A 19,905-nucleotide genomic window follows, 5' to 3' on the forward strand; every position below is an offset into this window, starting at 1 on the left:
GTATCTGACACTGGATTATCTATAATAACTGGAACAATTATATACGATTAGGATACAGTACCGATAATCAGGTAACCAGGATATTTTGTGCATTTCGATGAAACTTTTCACACAAAAACAACAAAATCATTTAATAATATCATGTAATGATCATTTTATTTGCGTATTGTACGTATCACCTAGGTGATTATATTTGTTTTTATTTGTGTTTGATTTACGCTGGCGAGAAAGAACGTTATTCTAGATACTGTAATGTTACTTTTAAAACATCCTTTTGATTAATTTAATTCCGTCCCACCTTCGAGTCGGAACAATTTAAATGGTTATATAAACCTAATTAGTTAAATCTACAATGTTTTGAGCGGTAATAACACTATCGGCATGGGTTCCGACTCACTTGCTCATTGGTTCTTGTGGCGGAACACTTCTTCTCGAAGAACCGTAGGACTCCAGTGTACACAAAATTCTCTTGTTCACCCAGTTCATCATTTGAAACGAGTAGGGGTTACTCAAGAAAGTTCGCAAGAAAGCCAATGTGTTAAGGCAATAATTGGTCAAATAAACAGTGCCTAAACTTGCCTGATCTAACTAAATCAGTTAGTATTAGTAATATATAGAGTGTATAAATATTACTTTTGCAATTACACAAATGAATAATAGCTAGAAATGTAAAAGAATCAAAATGATCAAAAAATGGTTGCACCCCTCCATTAGGCCTAGATGAAATCAAACAGTACGGTTATACAAAAGTACAGTATTAATATTTTCAGAAGTCTAAGAAAGTGCTTTGATATGAAACAGTTTTATCCTTTTTAGACCATAAAAAGAAAATAAATCAAATTAAAGCCATGCTATTAAATGATAAATAACAAAAATAGATCAAATAACGATAGCTTTAATTCCTTTTAGTATTTATAAAAACATGACACCGAAAAAGAAATATTACATTTTCTTCATGTTTAATCCCAAATAAAATATCATTCAGTGTTTTAATGATAGAAACTAACCATGAATCTGGCATCTTGAAACATTTATTACGGCGTTGGTATTATAAATCCTCCCTGATATCGAATAAATGTGAGAAAAAAAGTATACACAAAGTCAAATGGTTTATATGAGTTATCGGTTACTTATCACTGTTTTTTTAAACGCTTAATTCAATTCCTTTCTGTGATTTATAGATTATAGGATTGTTTGGACATGTTGTTTTGGTTTCCATCTAATTTACATAGGCATTTTGTTGTGTGTTGGTCAACTTATTTTCCGATTAGGACTTAGTAGTAGAGTAAATCTGTAGCTATAGGAATCCAGCAAACGTATAATATTGTAAGACGAAATAAATTATTGATTGATAAGAACACATTAAATTATATAATATGAAGGGACTATACATACAATATGAATAACAATATATAAAATCAATAACCTATAAAATGCTGTAACACAGCATCTATTATTAACTTCAGCATATTTTAATACATTATTACTATTGCATAGAATGTTACAATGTAAGACAATTAAAATGCATAAAAGAGGTTATTTTTATATACAGTAGGCTATAAAACTCTTACATAAAACCCAGTAAACACTATGTGGTTCTGATGAGGACTTATATAGAAAAAGAAAAAAGGAAAAATTATAGGCATAAAAGGTCAACAAAAAAGGTTATTAATAATCATTTAGTACAGAGTTTTCTATTGATTGGTGGGTTTTACACCTTATTAATTTATCAACAGCACAATGAAAGAAAAGGCTGTTAATATAAAGTCAAATCGGTTTTCTTAAGTTGATAGTTTTGCTATTTTATTGATGTATTGTCTCACAAAACATGAAAAATGTTAATCACTAGAAAAAAAACACCCGAAAAATAAAGTTTTCACTTATAAAATGTCAAAATAAACGGTTGAATTCAACCAAAACCCTATTGGCTGATAGCCAATTTGACTGTTTTTCGCTTTAAATTATACAGTTTTTGCAGGTAAATAATGTTGTTGCTATTATGTGTGTAAAATGTATCCAAAAAAGGGGACAAATATTTTTTAATATTATATTGTTTGGAGTTTTTAAACTGTCTTAAGCAAAGTTTTTTTTGCTAAGCAATTTAAGATCTGAACCCATAAATTTACCGTCGAGATTATGGTATTTAAGTACCTGTAAACATATACAGTAGATATATATCCAATCTACAATTGTTTTAACAGAAGTCTTACACACAACTACTGTACTTCTAGACGCAATACATACATTACAATTCCCTAACATTTGTATAATATCTCAAAATAATATTAACCAAATTAAATTTGGCTTATTTGGTCCAATAGATTTTCCCCTTGGGTATAGAATGACATTTCGATTTAGTTTATATTTGTTTGCCTGTTTTGTGCTGTGTGACATAATATTTAAATTTATTTCAAGTATCCCCAATGTTTAATCTAACACATTTTAGCCCCTTCTTTTTTTTTATCCAGGGGCCAAATGCGGCATACATCCATATCTGTTATGTATATGTTATGTTTCATATAAACTGTTGTTAATGTTATGAGTGTGGCTTGGTGGTTATGATGCTTGGCTACCACTCCAAGGGTCCTGGGTTCAAGTCCCGTCACATGTCAGGATTTCTTCTAAGGACCAAATTACAACTCCACTCCCAAAGACTTGTAATAAGACTTTGTTTATGTAGAGCATCGTGTGTATATATGTTTGTCTTGTGAACCTCTGAGGGCCCCTAATGATCAGCAATAGCTGGATGGATCACCCTCATTAAATATGGTTAAAAAAAAAAAAAAAAAAAAAAAAAAAACTCGTTCACATCAGTTATTTGGGCTTCTGCTCTTATTTATAAATCCACCCTGATGAATTTGTCACTATTTGGTCCCGTATGTTCAATCTTTCCTCTCATTCAACTTAAAAGAACTAAATTATTTATACATACACATAATATTTGTTTATTATTCCAGTCTCCATTTTGTTTCACTTTTTTGTTAGTTTCACCAGGGAAGAGTACATGTCCACTATTCACTGCCACGTGTTTTAAAAAGTGCATTGCTTTCCAATTGTATTTGTATTTTGGTCAGCGATCCATGAATTCCCATAGTATTTGTTTTTATTTCTGCGATGCGGACAAAACCTTGGTGCAATAAAATTGTGATAACAAGATTCGCCTTTGATACAAATAATCAACAGCTTTTTATGGTAAATTGTTTTGATCAAGTTTTAAAATAAACAATGCAAATACGGTTTGCATATGATTAGATAGAATGAAATCAAAATAGTTTAATTTTATTGACATTTGAACCCTGTGAGATTTCTTTATTGCAAGAACAGTTGTTGAGCTCTGGTATGTATAATATATTTAAAGGATCAATCAAGCTGAATGAGCATAAAAAGGTTAATTATTGTACACAGAGTAGAGACGGTAACTCAAATCGTTTTACTCAATTATCTGTGCGATAATTCGACACACCTGACATGTCTAACATACATAAGTATTATATTATACATGTTTGGTTATATCAATTTAATACATGAATATTTATGAAAATTAATAATTCATACATTTATACGCAATCGTTTGATTATCTGTTATGCAGTTTTATCAGCATCTGATTCATTGGGAACCTCGAAAAGAAGCCCACTGCGCTTCCTTTTGAAGAAAAAAAAACCCATCTCGAAAAGAAGCCCCCTCTGTGGCTTGTACAAGCAATCTAGAAAAGAAGCACATCATGAAAATACACATACGAGACCAAACAAAAGAAGATATTTCCGAGGCTTTACGATATTTCGTGGCAGGTTTTGCTGTACACACACTGGTCTTTCTATCCAATGACTACATTGAACTAGTTAGTTGAAAAACTTTTAGTCAGAAACATGTCCATAACCATCAAATATTTTTTAATATGTTGTAAATTTACGACTATTAGTTTTGGTAATTAGAGATTTTAGTTTCAGTGATTTACTGTTACATTTACTAACCTTACTACGTACGACGAATTTTCCAAATTGAGGTTTATCGGAAATATATATCAACTTTCGATATTTGTTATTGCGCTGTCGCACTTTAATAATTTAGAGAGAATATCCCAACGTACGCCAAATGTGTTGGATATCCTGGCTAAACAGAGGTGTGACGTATTATAGTAATACATGAGTTTAGTTACTTCCTATTCCCACGTTTTCGACACTCAAATTACAGGGTATAGAAACAATTTGTTTGTATGTGGTGGAGTACAAAGTATGTGTCAACACTTTAAAATTGCATACATTTAAAATCCCTCGTACAATCCTAATGTAACTCTGAACATATTTAAAAATGTAGTACCTTAAAACATGAATAAATAGTATCGCATACGCTGGGCCTAAATTAATACGCTAGGAGTTATTATAAACTAAATTCTCTATGTAAAAACAAAGGAAATAAGTGCTATCAACGGTGTATTATGATTTTATACCCAACTCAATTGTTGTAAACGTTTTTCGCCATTTCCATTTATTGTTTCTCGTTCTTCATTTTTAGTCGCGTGCAACACGACTCTACAGCTAACTATATCGGTTGGTCGGTTGGTCGGTAAGCTGGGCATTTGACTGCAGCTATGTATATGGCCTTGTTGTTTTCAATCGTTGTTACTCTAGTAACGTCCTCTTCATCAAAGTGCAATTTAAAACAATACAATACATACTTAGATATAGATATATAGATAGTTAAAATCGCATTCTTGACCACCATGTAGCCTCGAAACTCACACATCAGTAACTTTTTTGGTATCAATTTACATAAGTTATTTTATTTTGTACTATCTGGATTCAGGTCAGTTGTAATTGTACATTTAATCTTCCCGAAGGGTCCCTTCATATCTTTCAGCTGTCACCAAACGGCACTCATTCGTCTGTCCACAACGACAGGTGCTGAGATGGAGGACCTAAGGTAACCCCTACTTTTCCGAACTATACAATTTGCAATATACTTTATTTATTTACACAATTTTACAATGTATGTTCAATGTTCAATAGTACCAAAAGAAGCGGGTGCTTGTCGATTTGGATACCATTTATATACACGCGGACCAGACAATATTTAAAAAATATGGACATTATAAAATTGCTAAAATCAATTATGGGTCGACCATGACCTGCGGGGAAAGACGAGGAGGAGAATTCCCCATTACTTTAATGATAGCGTGTTAACGTTAAGCGTACAAAACACCTCACCACAGGAGAGGTATAAAAATACTGAAGAACTATGTTCGGAGGCACTAACCAATCATAAGACATGCACCGGGTTTTTTAAATTGCACACGAACAATGTGTACACTGGACCTTCAGATTTAAATCATCATCAATTCGTATCTGAGAACATCATATTCTGCTAACAGAATAATGACAGAGAACAGAGTTCACGTCTGCTACCAATTTTATGGATATAGATCCCCCACCCCCCCCCCCCCCCCTTTTAAATTAACCCTAAACCAATTGAAAATCGCTCGACCATTCGAATTGAGTTGTGGCTGGTGCGTCCTACTGAAATACCAATCTGGGGGAGTCTTCTGGCAATAATTATAACAGAACCTAATATTATTGTTACAATCGTAACTCTCATTAGAAATACTTGTGGGAATTGATGTTAATTATTTTATCTGTTAGGGTCCGTACTTCTAATTTAGTTTAAGTTCATCAGATGAAATTATCGATTGAAGTCAAAGCTCGTTAATTACAAGTTGTTTAGTTAAAGAGATGAAATGCCAATTTATTATGCTATGAAAGGAACACTATGAACAGTCTGTACTTTTTATAATTAATAGCAGAAAAAGGGCAATTATGGGGGTTTTTGTACAAAATCACTCGTTTAGTTGGTAAGGTCAGTTTTCTATCGTTGTTCACTTAATGAACATTCTTCATTCGTTTAATCATTCATTATAACCATTAATTGACAATGTGTCATCTTCTAATCTATTCATCAGAAATTCCACTTGAGGTCTTTACGATCTCGCAATCGAGAAGGCAGATTTCTTAGGCATAGTTTTTGTTAATAAGTTTATATTACCACAACTTTTATGTTAATGTTGGCTCCGGGTATACACTTTCTATTGTTTATTAATGAAATGTAAGTGGGTTATGGTCAATATTGTTGAAAAATTTTGATAGGTCTACCGTATTTTCTAATTTAAAAATAAAAATCTTTAAAATGACTGCAAACATTGACACATTTAAAGGCGAATGTCGATGGTGTACATGATCTGCTGTATCTTTCAAAACTATGCTTGATAATTATACATGTTTATATATTTTCCGTCCGTAAGAATGGTTAAGAAATAAATACCATTTTATGGGCAATTGACATTATTTCATAATCTATTTGATCTATACTATTCATAAATAGACATTTCCGAATCAAATAAGATTTAAGCAATGTTGTAACAATCTTTCTGGTTTTAGAAGCGGTTCCATTGTGTTGAGTCCTCCATTACATCCTTGATACTCTTTTCATTTCCGTTTGATTGGATTCAAATTAAGTGTATATTCAATGACGAATATCCAGGTGAATTTGAAGGTGCTTGATTGTGTTGAAGAAAGTGAAATTACTTTTTGTTGATGGTGAAGACATGTACTTAGGCCTATTATGGCAGTTTTTCAGCTGCCGTTTTTTACACGAGTGCAATATTTAGGCCTAAATCAACACTTTTCTGAACACATCGCTTCCCCATCCTCAGTTAGATGTATATCTCACTGCTTATTATGTAGGTGAACGTCGCATATCTCTTAGGCCTATGTTGTATTGGTATATTATTAAAAAATACCTTGATATACTAGATATGTAGTCAATGTTGGCTAACAAACTCGGCTTTATCCCGACCAGAAGTAATAAAACAATGCATGCAATGCATCTCCTCATAATACCTGATCACACTTGATTCTTTTTTAAAACATTATTCTTCGTTTTAATCCCTGGATAGGCTTATTTTTTTGGCCTTCCATTTTCTATTATGATGATTTGATATTATAAATGATTGTTGAAAATCACGTATTGTTTTAGTTTTTATTCGAGATCATTGGAATTCGGTTCGTTGGCTTGCATATGTAATTTGTTCAGACTCTTTCTACCACTATGATCGACTTGAACTCATGCCGATTGTGTAGCTAATGATTTGCCTTAACAGCTTGGCCACTCGACTCGGCAAGATGTTGCTGACACTTGGCTCTGTCTGAACTTGATTAGATACATCCATTCTAATTTGTCAGCTTTAGAATTTACCTTCAATCACTAAAGTTCATTAAAGAGATTTAAAGACATTCGTGAACCTCAATTAGGCTTAATTTATTACGAGACAGAGTAAAAAACATAACTTTTCGTATTATCTCCATTTTTTATGAATGAATTATTCGTTGAGAAAATTAAAGGCAAACTGTTGTACTCTTAGGCCATTTTGTTTGATATTTCTGCATGATTAACGAATTAAAATGATTGTAATAAAGCCTAAATTAAAGGATGAACTTATTAGTAGAATTATACATCAAAGTAGAGACCTACGTTAAAGGATTTAAAATCATTCGTGAATCCCAATTAGGCTTTATTTATTGCGAAGCAATACAGTACGTAAACAACTTTTCACGTTCTCCATTTTCTAAATGAATTATTCATATTAAAAAAGTTAAGGCAAACATCTATACTTGGCCAGTTTCTTTGATATTCTCCTTGAACTGACAAATTAAAAAATTAATTGCAATATACGCTAAATCAAAGGATGAATTAATTTTTAGAATTTAGATTCACCAAAGTAGACCTAACATGATTTAAACGCGCGCATTCGTGAATCCTAATTAGGCTTAGTTTGTTACGAAGCATTATAGAGTAAACAGCATGTCATGTTTACGACATTTTTATAAATAAATTATTCATTGAAGACAAACTCTTTGCCCATTGTGACAAAATTATACATGTTTGTAATATAGCCTAAATCAAAATGAATGTAATTTAAAGAAATATATGGAAGCCTAACATTTTATATCCGTACCGGTAATGAGCTTACCCCTTAAGCCAAACCATAGACAGAATTTAACACAGGGAGGGATAACTGAAAGGCTTGTAGATCGTTGTAAGGGAAACCTAATGTTTCAAGTAATTAACCTATTTTGTTGATTAGTTCGGCATAGTTGCTACACTGTACAGAAACGGAAATCAGTTCTAATTAAGTCAATCAGATGTTTAAATGTTGTGATGTTAAAGGCCAGTGTCGGATGTAATTACTTTATGGCTGTTCGTTTAATTATGAATGTTAGAATATTTTATTTGAAAGAAACAACAGTAAAATATCTTTGTGTCAATACAAATTGGAACAATATATATTTTGTCTGCTATACGAATTGTAAACAATAAGACATGATATTTATGTCAGTATGAATTGTAACAATTCGACACAATCTTTTATGTCAGTATGGATTGTCACAATTCGACAGTATCTCTGTGTCAGTACGGATTGTGAAAATTCGACAGTATCTCCGTTTCAGTACGGATTGTGAAAAGTCGACAGTATCTTTGTGTGAACTGTCATAATTTGACAGTATTTTTGTTGTGCCAGTACAGATTGTCACAATTGGAAATGCCAGCCTCTTTGAGTGAAATAGGATTGTCGCAATTTCACAGAATCTTTGTGTCTGTTGTACGGATTGTCACAGTTCGACAGTATCTTTATGTCGTAAGGATAGTCACAATTCGACAGTATCTTTGTGTCGTAGGGATTGTCACAATTCGACAATATTTCTGTACTCCACAGTATCTGTAGGTCAGTACGGATTGTTACAATTCGGCAGTATCTTTGTGTCAGTGCGGATTTTCAAAATTCAACAGTATATTTGTGTCAGTAGAGATTATCAAAATTCGACCGTATTTCTGTACTCCACAGTATCTGTTGATCATTACTGATGTCACAATTCGACAGTATCTTTGTGTACGTACAAATGTCAACAATGCTTTCTGTGTGATGTTCCACAAGCACTCGTTCTACCCAGCTTGGATACGACATTATAACAAAAGAATTGTTAAATAAATAGTCCTTTTTTTCTCTTTATATTTATTTTAGGCAAGCCAAGATATGAGCTCTTTAATTTCCATTACCGTATATTGTATAATAAAAGGAACCTGTACCTGTATCTGTATCATACCTTCAAATGATATTTTTTTAAGGGATGGCTTGTTTTTAAATAGGCCTACAGAAGCAGATTTTATTTGCGGGCGTTAAAAGAAACAGATTTGCCTTTCTGTCACTGCTCAGAGACAATACATTTTAATGTGATTATTTGTCTAGTTAAGTTCCCTTAAATAACTCAATAAATGCATAGGACCTAAATAGAAAAAAATATATATTTTGTGAATTTGTTTATAGACAATCTACGGAACCAACTCTTACTAGTAATATATTAGTAAATCTCTCATTGTATGGCAATTACCAGTCAATGACTTATAAATAATATAATTCGGCAAGTGACAGAATATTATTATCAAACAATTTGATCGATCCTTTGATCCAATACTTAATCTGATATTTTTTAGTGCTGAATTCAATTTTATTAATCTAATGCCCTAAATATGATAGTCAGTAAGTCCGACATAGAAACATTGCGGCATTGATATTTTATTGACTTTGTGCTATTATCTCAGCCTATTTACCTTTTTTTACGTTCGACTGTAGGAATCTTTCCACATATCTACATATGTATTACTTTGGCATACCAAACTGCGTTGTGTTTTAATGCTTTAGTAATGCTAAATGATATTGTGTTTTTTTTGTTTCTGTAAATATTTTACTCGTTTAGCTTTGTTTGTTTTTACTAATTCTAATTGTACTTATAATTATTCCATGCTTTTATCTCTTGTATGCATTTTAGACTTTGACTTTGTATGATTTTAATTAATGAATGAATAAATAAATATACCTTGAATGTTGCCCTTTATGTAAAAAACCTGTAGATAAAAATGATGTATTGAAAGGTAATAATTCTGCAGTTTAAAATGTCATGCACTCCAATTGCATTTTATGTTGTTTTAAAACCGGTATAGGTCTAGGTCTGCACACAATTGACTCTGGAAACATTAGGTAAGGGTACATGAGTAAGGTACTTTAGGCCTAATTATATCTTGATTCTAGTGCTATGTTTGAGGGAGATTTTGGCCCATTGTTATAGTAGGTTATTATTCTGTTGATTTTAACAAGAGTCAGGCTACATCTGTTAAATTCGATATAGTTTCGAATAGGTCTTGGTTTATTTCTGTTATCATAGGCTAAAGGGGATTACACAGATGGAACCCTTCCAGATACTTGAGTATGAAATATAACTATGTATCAATGGCGTAACACAGAGGCCTGGGGCCCCTGGTTTAGAAAGTGGCCATCCAACGCTTTTAATATCTGTTTTTTTTCTCTGGGCACTCGTCAGGGGCGCCTTGAGCTCCGGGCCCCTGGATATAGGCAGTGGGCACTCGTAGCCGTTACGCCACTGGTATGTATACGTACACGTAAATCCAATCTAAGTTAAAAAATATCATTTTTTTTAAATCTGTACGAAGTTCTTATTTAACAACAAACTAATTAAACTACTATTAATTACGTCACAAATCTTTAAGTATGCCAGTTTGAGCAAATTTAATCAGGTACAAGTATTACAATTCTTGAATATGTAACACAGAGGTTGACGTTTGTAAATTAGACAAAAGAAGCCATGATGCTTTAAGAATCAAAAGTATTATTTTATTTCTGTCTTATTTGTCTGCAAAATTAATCTGTTTATACGAAACCCATTATTCAATTACCTACTTAGTTAATCTTAATGACTTTGTGTGAATCCAAAAGGATAACAATAGAGACACATTGATTAAGTCAAAAGTTTTGTGTCATTTGACTATTATAAAAATGCGTCGTCTGTGGAATATTCTTAATTTAAGAATGACGTTATAAGGTGGACAAGCTCTGTAATTTAATCACATATTTGATTTGTACATTTCTAAAATCCACCCGTAGAGTGTCACGCCATCTGTAATTGTTTTAGATTTCTGCTTTCTTGAATGGTTTAGACATTGGCCTAACCTTCCGTTAAAAGTAGGTGTGTTACAAAAACCGTTGTTTCGTTTATCTGCCAGAGGCATCATTCATTACCTTTTATAACACACCTAACTATTCAGAAATGAACTTTTTTTCATTAATGCGCTGCTTCTATCTTGAATCAATGACGGAGGCTAGGAGAAGTTATAGGGCACTCAAGGCAGCCCTCCGATTTTAGACGCGGAGAAAACAGTTATAAGACTGCGAAAATCGAATTGTGTCTCGTGGACAAAACATTCTCAAAATGTGCTAAAAAATCTGAACGTTCGTTAGTACCGTTCAATATCACCATTGAATATAATATTTCCGATCAGGAGAACTATTGCACTCAGAACGGCACGTGTAATACGTAATTAACCAATAAAGTGGCAAGGATACAGGTGTGTTATAAATCTTAGTAACAACACTAAATGATTGATCAGCAAAAATTCGAAATATACGTACGTGCTTATATTATTTTGATTCTGCCAAATTTTAACCCAGGAAATGGTGTATTCTGTGTTCTATTTATTAAGTTTCATAAACGAGATAATCTTTCATTCCCTTTAGATCTGGCACAGTTTATTTTAATAGCATCCTCTACACCGTGCTGGTGGGTTGAGTGATGCTCAAAGCATTTTGTATAGTAGCTATCTTTTCTTTTCGATTAATATTTTTCCTGAAGTGCTTCATTTTATTGATTTGATGATTCCCACTTTTTTTTATTGCATTCCTTCACACCTGATGCAGTGGTCCGGCTCCGACTCCAGTTCAGGTTCGCGTCTATTGCACGTACAATTTTATTAGGGACCTTTCGTGTTCACGAATAAATGTATGTTTCCACAACCAATCAGTGATCAACCAAACGATTTGTTACTGCGTATGTAGAACCCCTTTGAGCATATATTTTTGTAAACCTTTCCTTCCATGCATACTTCTACGCAAACCTCTTCTCATCGACTAATCCATAAAACCTAATAACAAATAATCTAATGCATCTGTGCAACTCACCAGAGACCCATAACACGTTATGCACCTTAAAACCTGAATGTAATGTTTACTAGAAAACTGCATAAACTAGAAATAAATCCAGCGTTAGATTACTCCTGATATGAAATCAATTCGAGTCTATCTTAAATGCTTTTTATGTAGCGAATTATTACATTTTTTCGACCATTCACATACATGTGTTTTTATTGATTTAAACTTTAAATCCAACTATCGTCGTAGCATCTGTAAATCTATCAAGATCGTTACCATTAATGTCCATTCCCTCGGCTTAAAATCATGCTTACTCAGAAAATACTTTGATAGCATGTCCTAGCTTTTTAGCCTCAGTTCGTTCCAATTTTCTTCTTCCCATCTTACGATACATTATAAATAATGGTATTCACAAGTCTGGCGCATGGATGTCTAACATTTTCAAATAATATAATTATGTATCACTAATCCTGCCTTCTCATATTGTTCTATTGCTTCTGTAGGCAATTCGGCCTGTGTTTTGCTATTAATTCAAATTTAATGCCCAAGTATAGTCATTGTCTCGGGACCATTGTATGGTCACCACCCTGTCACCACCAGGTAGGCTTTCTTTATCGATGGATCGGTGTATGTATGCACTTTTGAGCATGTCATCACGTGTTACACTTCAGATCACGGAACGGCATAAGTTTTGTTCTTTATCATTAATCGTCTAGTCTATGAAACCCTTTTAAATTGTTCTCACGTTTAATAAATAATATTTATTCCCATGTAGATTTTGTCAAGTTAATCTGTTGCGAGCAAATTAAGTATTTTCCAAATTAAAATTTCTTCTAATTAGACATTTTCTATAGTCCCAGTGGAATGCTAAGATAATGCAATCTTTGATTACATTTTCCTCACTAAAGACTGAACTAAAATCTATCTTTAGAGAATTTAGGTTTAGTATATGTGCAAATTATATTTTGCCAATAATGATGCCAATACAAAATAATACTCTGTTTCCTCTTAAAAAAAGATACTTTTCAAATGCAAGAAACATTTAGATGAAATACTTTTCGTTAGTTAAAAGCACAATGGACTTGTATATTGCAAAATTTTTCAAATGACAATGTTGTTGGTACATTTTGGTAATAACTTTCCATCGTATTAGTGAATTAAATGCATTGAGATATACGTGATTACTACACCACATCAATAATATTCATGTTTCTGTAATAACAATGTAAATTGATTGTAGAACGATTTGATTGATCACTGAAACGACAGAAGAATATAAATTGACAAATTAGAGAATTACCTGGACAGCAATATTTTACGTTATCACGTACTACTCATTACAGCCCCAGTGACGCTCGCAACATGTATTGTTTTGCGGTATCTGTGATCATTTTGTTAGAATATTTATAGCTAATTTTGAGATATGTTGTATTCTATCCTTGTTAATGTACTTCTTCTAAGTTATTGACTTTGGGGAAATTGTCCGTGACTCCGGTTTAGTTATATCAGTGTGTTCTACCATGAACGACTTTTTATGCGAAGACGATTCAGAATGTTCCAGAGGACACAGACGAAATCAGGGGTGTCATTATTGTCAAGAGTGGTAGAATGAGTCCAAGTACTTGCTCTGTCCAGCCGGGATTAGAGATTATAATTTAAAGAGTCAATATTTTGTCATAGCAGACATAAGCAATGTTGTGTGCATGCATGGTGAATATGTGCGTGGTATCTTCACTGCAAACACAAACAACAATAGTAAAACTATTAAGTAAACTTGTTTGGGTTAGGGTTAGTTTGTTTGTTTTTATTTTTAAATCAAACAAAATAAATTCAGGACGAGCTAGTTAATCCTTAGATAATACATTATTTTTCAAATCTTATTAAAAGATTAAAAGATATATTTTTAATTATATTTGTTAATGTTTTGAATGAAATAATTCTGTATTGTTTAAAGAAAAACAAGAAAGAGTGACATTCTAAATGTATTAATATCTATATTTTTCGAAGATTAAATATAATATTTCATTTGTGTTATTCAATTTTGCAGGGGTCGACATGGTACGTGATTTATCTGAAGATGTAATTGTAGTTTTACTGTGACATCTGGGCATTGCCCTTTATATTTAAAAAAACATCACGATCGAAAGAACCTTTCGCTGGCCGAATACCGTATCATACTTCGCAAAATCACTGCAATAGTTGTATAACACGTCCGAAGAGTTTTGTAAGTAGGTCTGTGTAAGAAAGCAAGAAGCACACCAAACATCGAGATGGTAGGTACAACGCAAGCAATGCTTACAACGCCAGTTCTTGCGGAAAATAGCACAGACAGCACTCCCGTATGGAATGAAAAATTGGCACGAATCGAAATAGCGGTTATGAGTGTCATATTTGTTCTAACAATTGTAGGCAATTCTATAGTTATACTTGCGCTTTGGCAATTTCGGCGAAACTTCACGCGAATGCATTATTTTATTGTGCACTTGTGTTTGGCCGATTTACTCGTTGCATTTTTCAACATCTTACCGCAGATTATAATGGACGTTACCGTGTCTTTTAATGCACCCGATGTAGTCTGTCGTTTCGTTATGTTTGGACAAGTGTTTCCCTTGTTTTTGTCGACGTATATGCTAGTTATGATGTCGATGGATCGCTATCTTGCCATATGTCATCCAATGGCTGCACTGCGTGGAAACAACGAACGTAGGTCACGTCGTATGGTCATGTTGGCCTGGACAATTTCGTTTGTATTTGCTTTACCACAATTGTTTCTATTCCATTTACAAGAGAACGGAGAAAGAACAATATGTCAAGACAACTTTAAAAGTGATAAAGGATCACTGGTTTATGTGATCTTTGTGTTTTTTGTCATTTATTTAATTCCAGTAATTATTCTAATTTGTTGTTATGTCCGCATTTCTGTTACCATCTGGAGGAACGTTATTGGTTTGAAAGAAATGAAGGAAAAAGATTGCGACGATGGTGGAGAAAAGCAAGAACATAAAAAACCTTTCATTGGAAAAACAAAGCAGACTAGCCTTGACATTGGTTCTGTTCGTCTGGAGAACAGCAGACGACATAATGCCGGAAGATTGATTTCACGCGCCAAAACTAAAACCGTAAAAATGGCTGTTGTGATTGTGGCATTATACATTATTTGCTGGTCTCCCCAATTCGTATGCCAACTTTGGTTCTTTTTAGATCCAGGAAATGCACCGATTAATAGTAAGTTCTAATTTTTAGAATGTCTGTATACATTAACTTGGTATCTTTACCAATCTCGAGTAAAAACGCCCTCTATAGATTGAAAACTTATCTATAAATAAAAGAAACTTGAAAAGGTAGGGAGATAGCATTGTCATTGTCCTTTAAATGTTTGTTTGCCATTAATATGTACATAGTTAGAATTCAGGTATTTCATTTTTACCTTTTCATTTTTTAAACTATCCCTGAAAAAGATAATATTTTAAAACAATTTAAAATCAAGAAGCCTGTCGCTCTGTTGTGTTATGAGTTGGTTACACATCATCAAACACTTCATTTTAAATTTGCCTGCTGAATATCTTTATTAACAAGAATGGTGTGTAGGCCTACGTGTAGATATATTCATAAATTCATCATATCCATAAATTCATCATATCCATAAATTGTAATATGTTCTTGCTCAGAACTTTATCTTCAGAAATTGTTATCTTCATGTTCATGTTAAAAAAATAATAATAGATTATGACAGAAAATAGACATAACATCAGCCCAGAGAATAGTGAAATTATAATTAACTGTAAATACTCTTCCAATGTATATTTAGCTTATGAATACTGTAGTGCTTTGTAAGTAAATAATATTTTACTTGTACATGTTCGCGGCACGTTTATATCCACGGGCAACCATCAGTCATGTTCAATCAATTAGAGGAATACCGTTGGGCTCTACTTCAAAAATGTTCAGTGATAACATATATATTTCAATTATAATAATATATCAATAATCTACATAACATGTAAATATAGGAATATATGTTTTCATTATATGTCATCTTAGAGGCAATACATTGTTAAGATATGATTCATTAAATAACAAGGTATAGTTTTTCATTTTAATATTTAACTTCCCTGCAGAGTTTCATTCTGTAAAGAGGAGACTACTTTGATGATGGAGTTTAGAAACTTTGTTATATTTTCGTTCTCGTCATAATGCCATCATCATCATCATAATCATCATCATTATCATCATCATCGTCATCTCTTTACCATAGTTTCATCATTAACATCCTCTTTACCATGTACCATTATCAACATCCTCTTTACCATGGTTTCATCATTAACATCCTTCTTACCATGATCCCATCACCAACATCGTTTTTACAATGGTTTCGTCGTCATCATCTTTCTTACCATGATACCATCATCACCATCCTCCTTACCAAGGTTTCGTCATCAACATCCTGCTTACCATGATACCATCATCAACATCCTCCTTACCATGGTTCCATCATTAACATCCTTCTTACCATGATCCCATCACCGACATCCGCTTTACCATGGTTTCATCATTAACATCCTTCTTACCATGATACCATCACCAACATCCTCATTACCATGGTTTCGTCATTAATATCCTTCTTACCATGATCCCATCATCAACATCCTCTGTACCATGGTTTCATCATTGACATCCTTCTTACCATGATTTTATCACCCTCATCCTTCTTATCATGATTACATAATTAACATCTTCCTTATATTATCATGTCCTCATCATTACCGCCATCCTTATCAACGTCCCCTTAGCATCATTAACGTCCTCTCTATCATCACTACATCGATAACGTCCTCCTTATCATAATCTCGTCATCAACATCATATTAATCATAATCTTAGCTTCAGCATCATCATCGTCATCCTTATCAACATTCTCATCATCATCAACATTCATGATCCTCATGATTCCCATCCATCATGACCCTTATCATGAACTTCTATCATCATCTTACTGTATCTCATTACTTTTTCCTATCATAAATTCTTTATCTTCATCAACGTCATATCAACATCCTCATCAACATCTTTATCATCATCGTCTGTTTGAAACCACACTAAAGCTCTGTCTACACTATCAAACTAGGCACATTTTTTCGTCGCATAAAGTTTGATAGTGTAGACAGAACTTAAAACATGAAACATGTGAAGTTAAACTTGTGATTTCAAGTTAAATCCTTCAAACTGTTACTAAAAATTAATTTAGTCTCAATCAAAAGGTCACTACGTCACCGGGCACGTCACAAATGCTCCTTAAGTTTCGCTAACGACAAATACCGATACGTTACAATTACATATTTTGCAAAGTAGATAATTAATATCCTGTTGTGTGGCATACCAAACACATGTAGAAGCAAATTGTGCCGATGAATCAATTCGACCACGTTCTTAAACATCGAGATTAAATATCATTTATTAAATATGGAATTGTTCGTTCCAATAAAGTAATAAGTAAAAGAATAATCGCATTCGTAATGAGAACCAATTCTATAGGCCATAAATATGCTAGACTCTATAGAATAACAATTTAAAGACTCTAACACTCAATTTCGGGGGAAAAATCAATATGGAATAATCTAACTAGGACCACTAATGATGTACACTAATAACTGTGCTATTCCACTTGTGTCTTAACTGGGGCCGGATGTAGCTCGCCCTCTATATCTTAGTAATGCAATCATGAATATTCGTGAAATTATTGCTTAATATTTTGGTGTGTGTGTTTTTTTGTTTTTCAGGCACATCGTTCGTTATAATCTTGCTGCTAGCCAGTCTAAACAGCTGTACAAACCCATGGGTATATCTGTCATTCAGTGGAAATGTCATATCGGATTTAAAGAAACGTATCTCTGTGTATTTCGGCTTGACCAATCAAAAGACAAACAAGCAGACGGACTACACTCATAGCAAGCGAAATCGGTTGATGACGCCTAGCACTACGTCACCACAAACGGTAAATTTATCGACAATACGCATAAACGCAAAGAAGTACGATCCATTGAATAAGGCGACGAACCACGTAGAATCACACACAGATGATTAGGAATATTTTAAAATCAGAAACATCCATTCCCCATTGTGCCACTCTATTTAATATCGACTGAAGGAATTCAGAGTGGTTCGTTTAAGTTGACTGACGTCACAACTGTGAGCAAAGCACGCATTATTTCAAGTGTCCAAAAAGACAATTATAAGTTCATTAGGCCTATACATTATATCATTACAGTACTGTAATTACACTGACAAACTTACGCGTGAACACACCTTTAACTTTGTTAAGGATGTATTCAAACATTCTCAGCTTGTTCTGATAGGCCTACGCGAATGGTATTGTATACAGGATACGCTGCGTAAGAGTATGTGTGCTTCAGCAATGGTGGTGCTCCATAGATGTTATTACTATCTTATAACTTATAGTAATTCGTGAAACCCTATTATACATTAATTGGTTTATCTGAGAGTTATATGCAATTAATGCATACCTGTAGTAGTAGTACTCCATAGGGTACTGTGAAGTTATTGAGTTTCATATTTTTAATTATTTTTTTAAATAATTTTTTTTTACCTTGATGACCTCAACAGATACATGGACTGGACTATTTGACTGGAAAAATGTATACAATTATTTGACGTGGTATTGGACTGACTTGTGACGGACCTCAAGCTACGTGTTGTAATGCAATATAAACGTGGTGCTAGAACTAACATGTGTTTTGTCCCGTTTACAATGTTTAGCTGCACTCGACACACGTGTTTCTATAACGACGTCATGAAACTTAGCGTGTATGTGTTTTAAATGCAGATGTATGTTACAGTAATAGATAATATTGCGATTGATACGCCCGGTATTCATACGATACTCCGTTTCTAACAATTCTTCAACATCATGATAGTGCCTAATATCGCTTATAAACTATCCCTTATGAAAGAAAAAAACTGCTTTTCTTTTATAGGAGGATTAGACTGCTAATATAGCTACGTAAACCGCAGCCGTTGCTCTAGAGTATGAACCAGGCTTATTGCGCACGACACGCGTGTACTGTACTTTAAAAAAGTGACGACACGGCCAACGCTTCATAATTATTGTGTACCGTTTACATTGGATCTCCCCAATTTCAGGTGTTGTATATAATATAGACCTACTGTGTTTTTTTAATACCACACAAGTAATGCAATGAATTGAAGACGCATAACGTACCGTAATAACGTTTCGTAATAACTTGTTTGGAAATAATAGTTCAAGCATTTGTAATAACCTTGGTACCGAATATAGACTAAAATGTTGTAGGAAATTTGATCTTGTAACGTTTAAAGATATATTAAACGTTACAAGATCCATTTGGGGGACAATACATCTTCTAACATCTAATTTGATAGGATGACGTCACGTACAATAAGACTTACTACATGTTTATATTACATAATTGTAAGCATGGTTTTGGGTAGCGTTCTAAATAATAGTAATACAGTAACCTGAACGTTGCGTTTGACCATTGGTCGCTCAACTCAAGGTTGGTAAGTTTGACAAATAGAAAAATAAATTACGTTCAACGTTGATAATTCTGACAATGACACGTTATGTACCATACTGTAAACATGTTGAGAACTAATAAACCCATTTGAAATACCATAATCGTGTGTTTTTTATTCATTAAATTACCCTCCATCATTCAATACGCTTCGTATTAGTGTTAATTGGGAAACACTAAGCTAGAATAAGAGTGAGAGCAATCAAAAGAAAACATTCTGATTTTGAAATTAATATCATATATAATATAATAATACCACATTTTTGTAATTGTAGTTTTGCGTCAGGGAGT

At 33.2% G+C, this 19,905-nt stretch overlaps 1 protein-coding gene across 2 annotated transcripts in view; it reads left to right on the plus strand.

The window, feature by feature from the left end:
- LOC144848467 (mesotocin receptor-like) overlaps positions 1-19,705 on the plus strand; it is a 48,852-nt gene extending 29,147 nt beyond the window's left edge. For both annotated transcript variants that reach the window (XM_078705228.1, XM_078705219.1), the window contains exons 2-3: positions 14,095-15,272; positions 17,824-19,705. In XM_078705228.1, the coding sequence (XP_078561354.1) occupies positions 14,318-15,272; positions 17,824-18,128 (1,260 nt within the window). In that variant the 5' untranslated portion in view covers positions 14,095-14,317 and the 3' untranslated portion in view covers positions 18,129-19,705. The remainder of the gene's footprint in view (positions 1-14,094; positions 15,273-17,823) is intronic.
- The last annotated feature ends 200 nt before the right edge of the window (positions 19,706-19,905 follow it).

Source organism: Antedon bifida, chromosome 1 (genome assembly GCF_963402885.1).
Source record: "Antedon bifida chromosome 1, ecAntBifi1.1, whole genome shotgun sequence".
NCBI lineage: Eukaryota > Metazoa > Echinodermata > Crinoidea > Comatulida > Antedonidae > Antedon > Antedon bifida.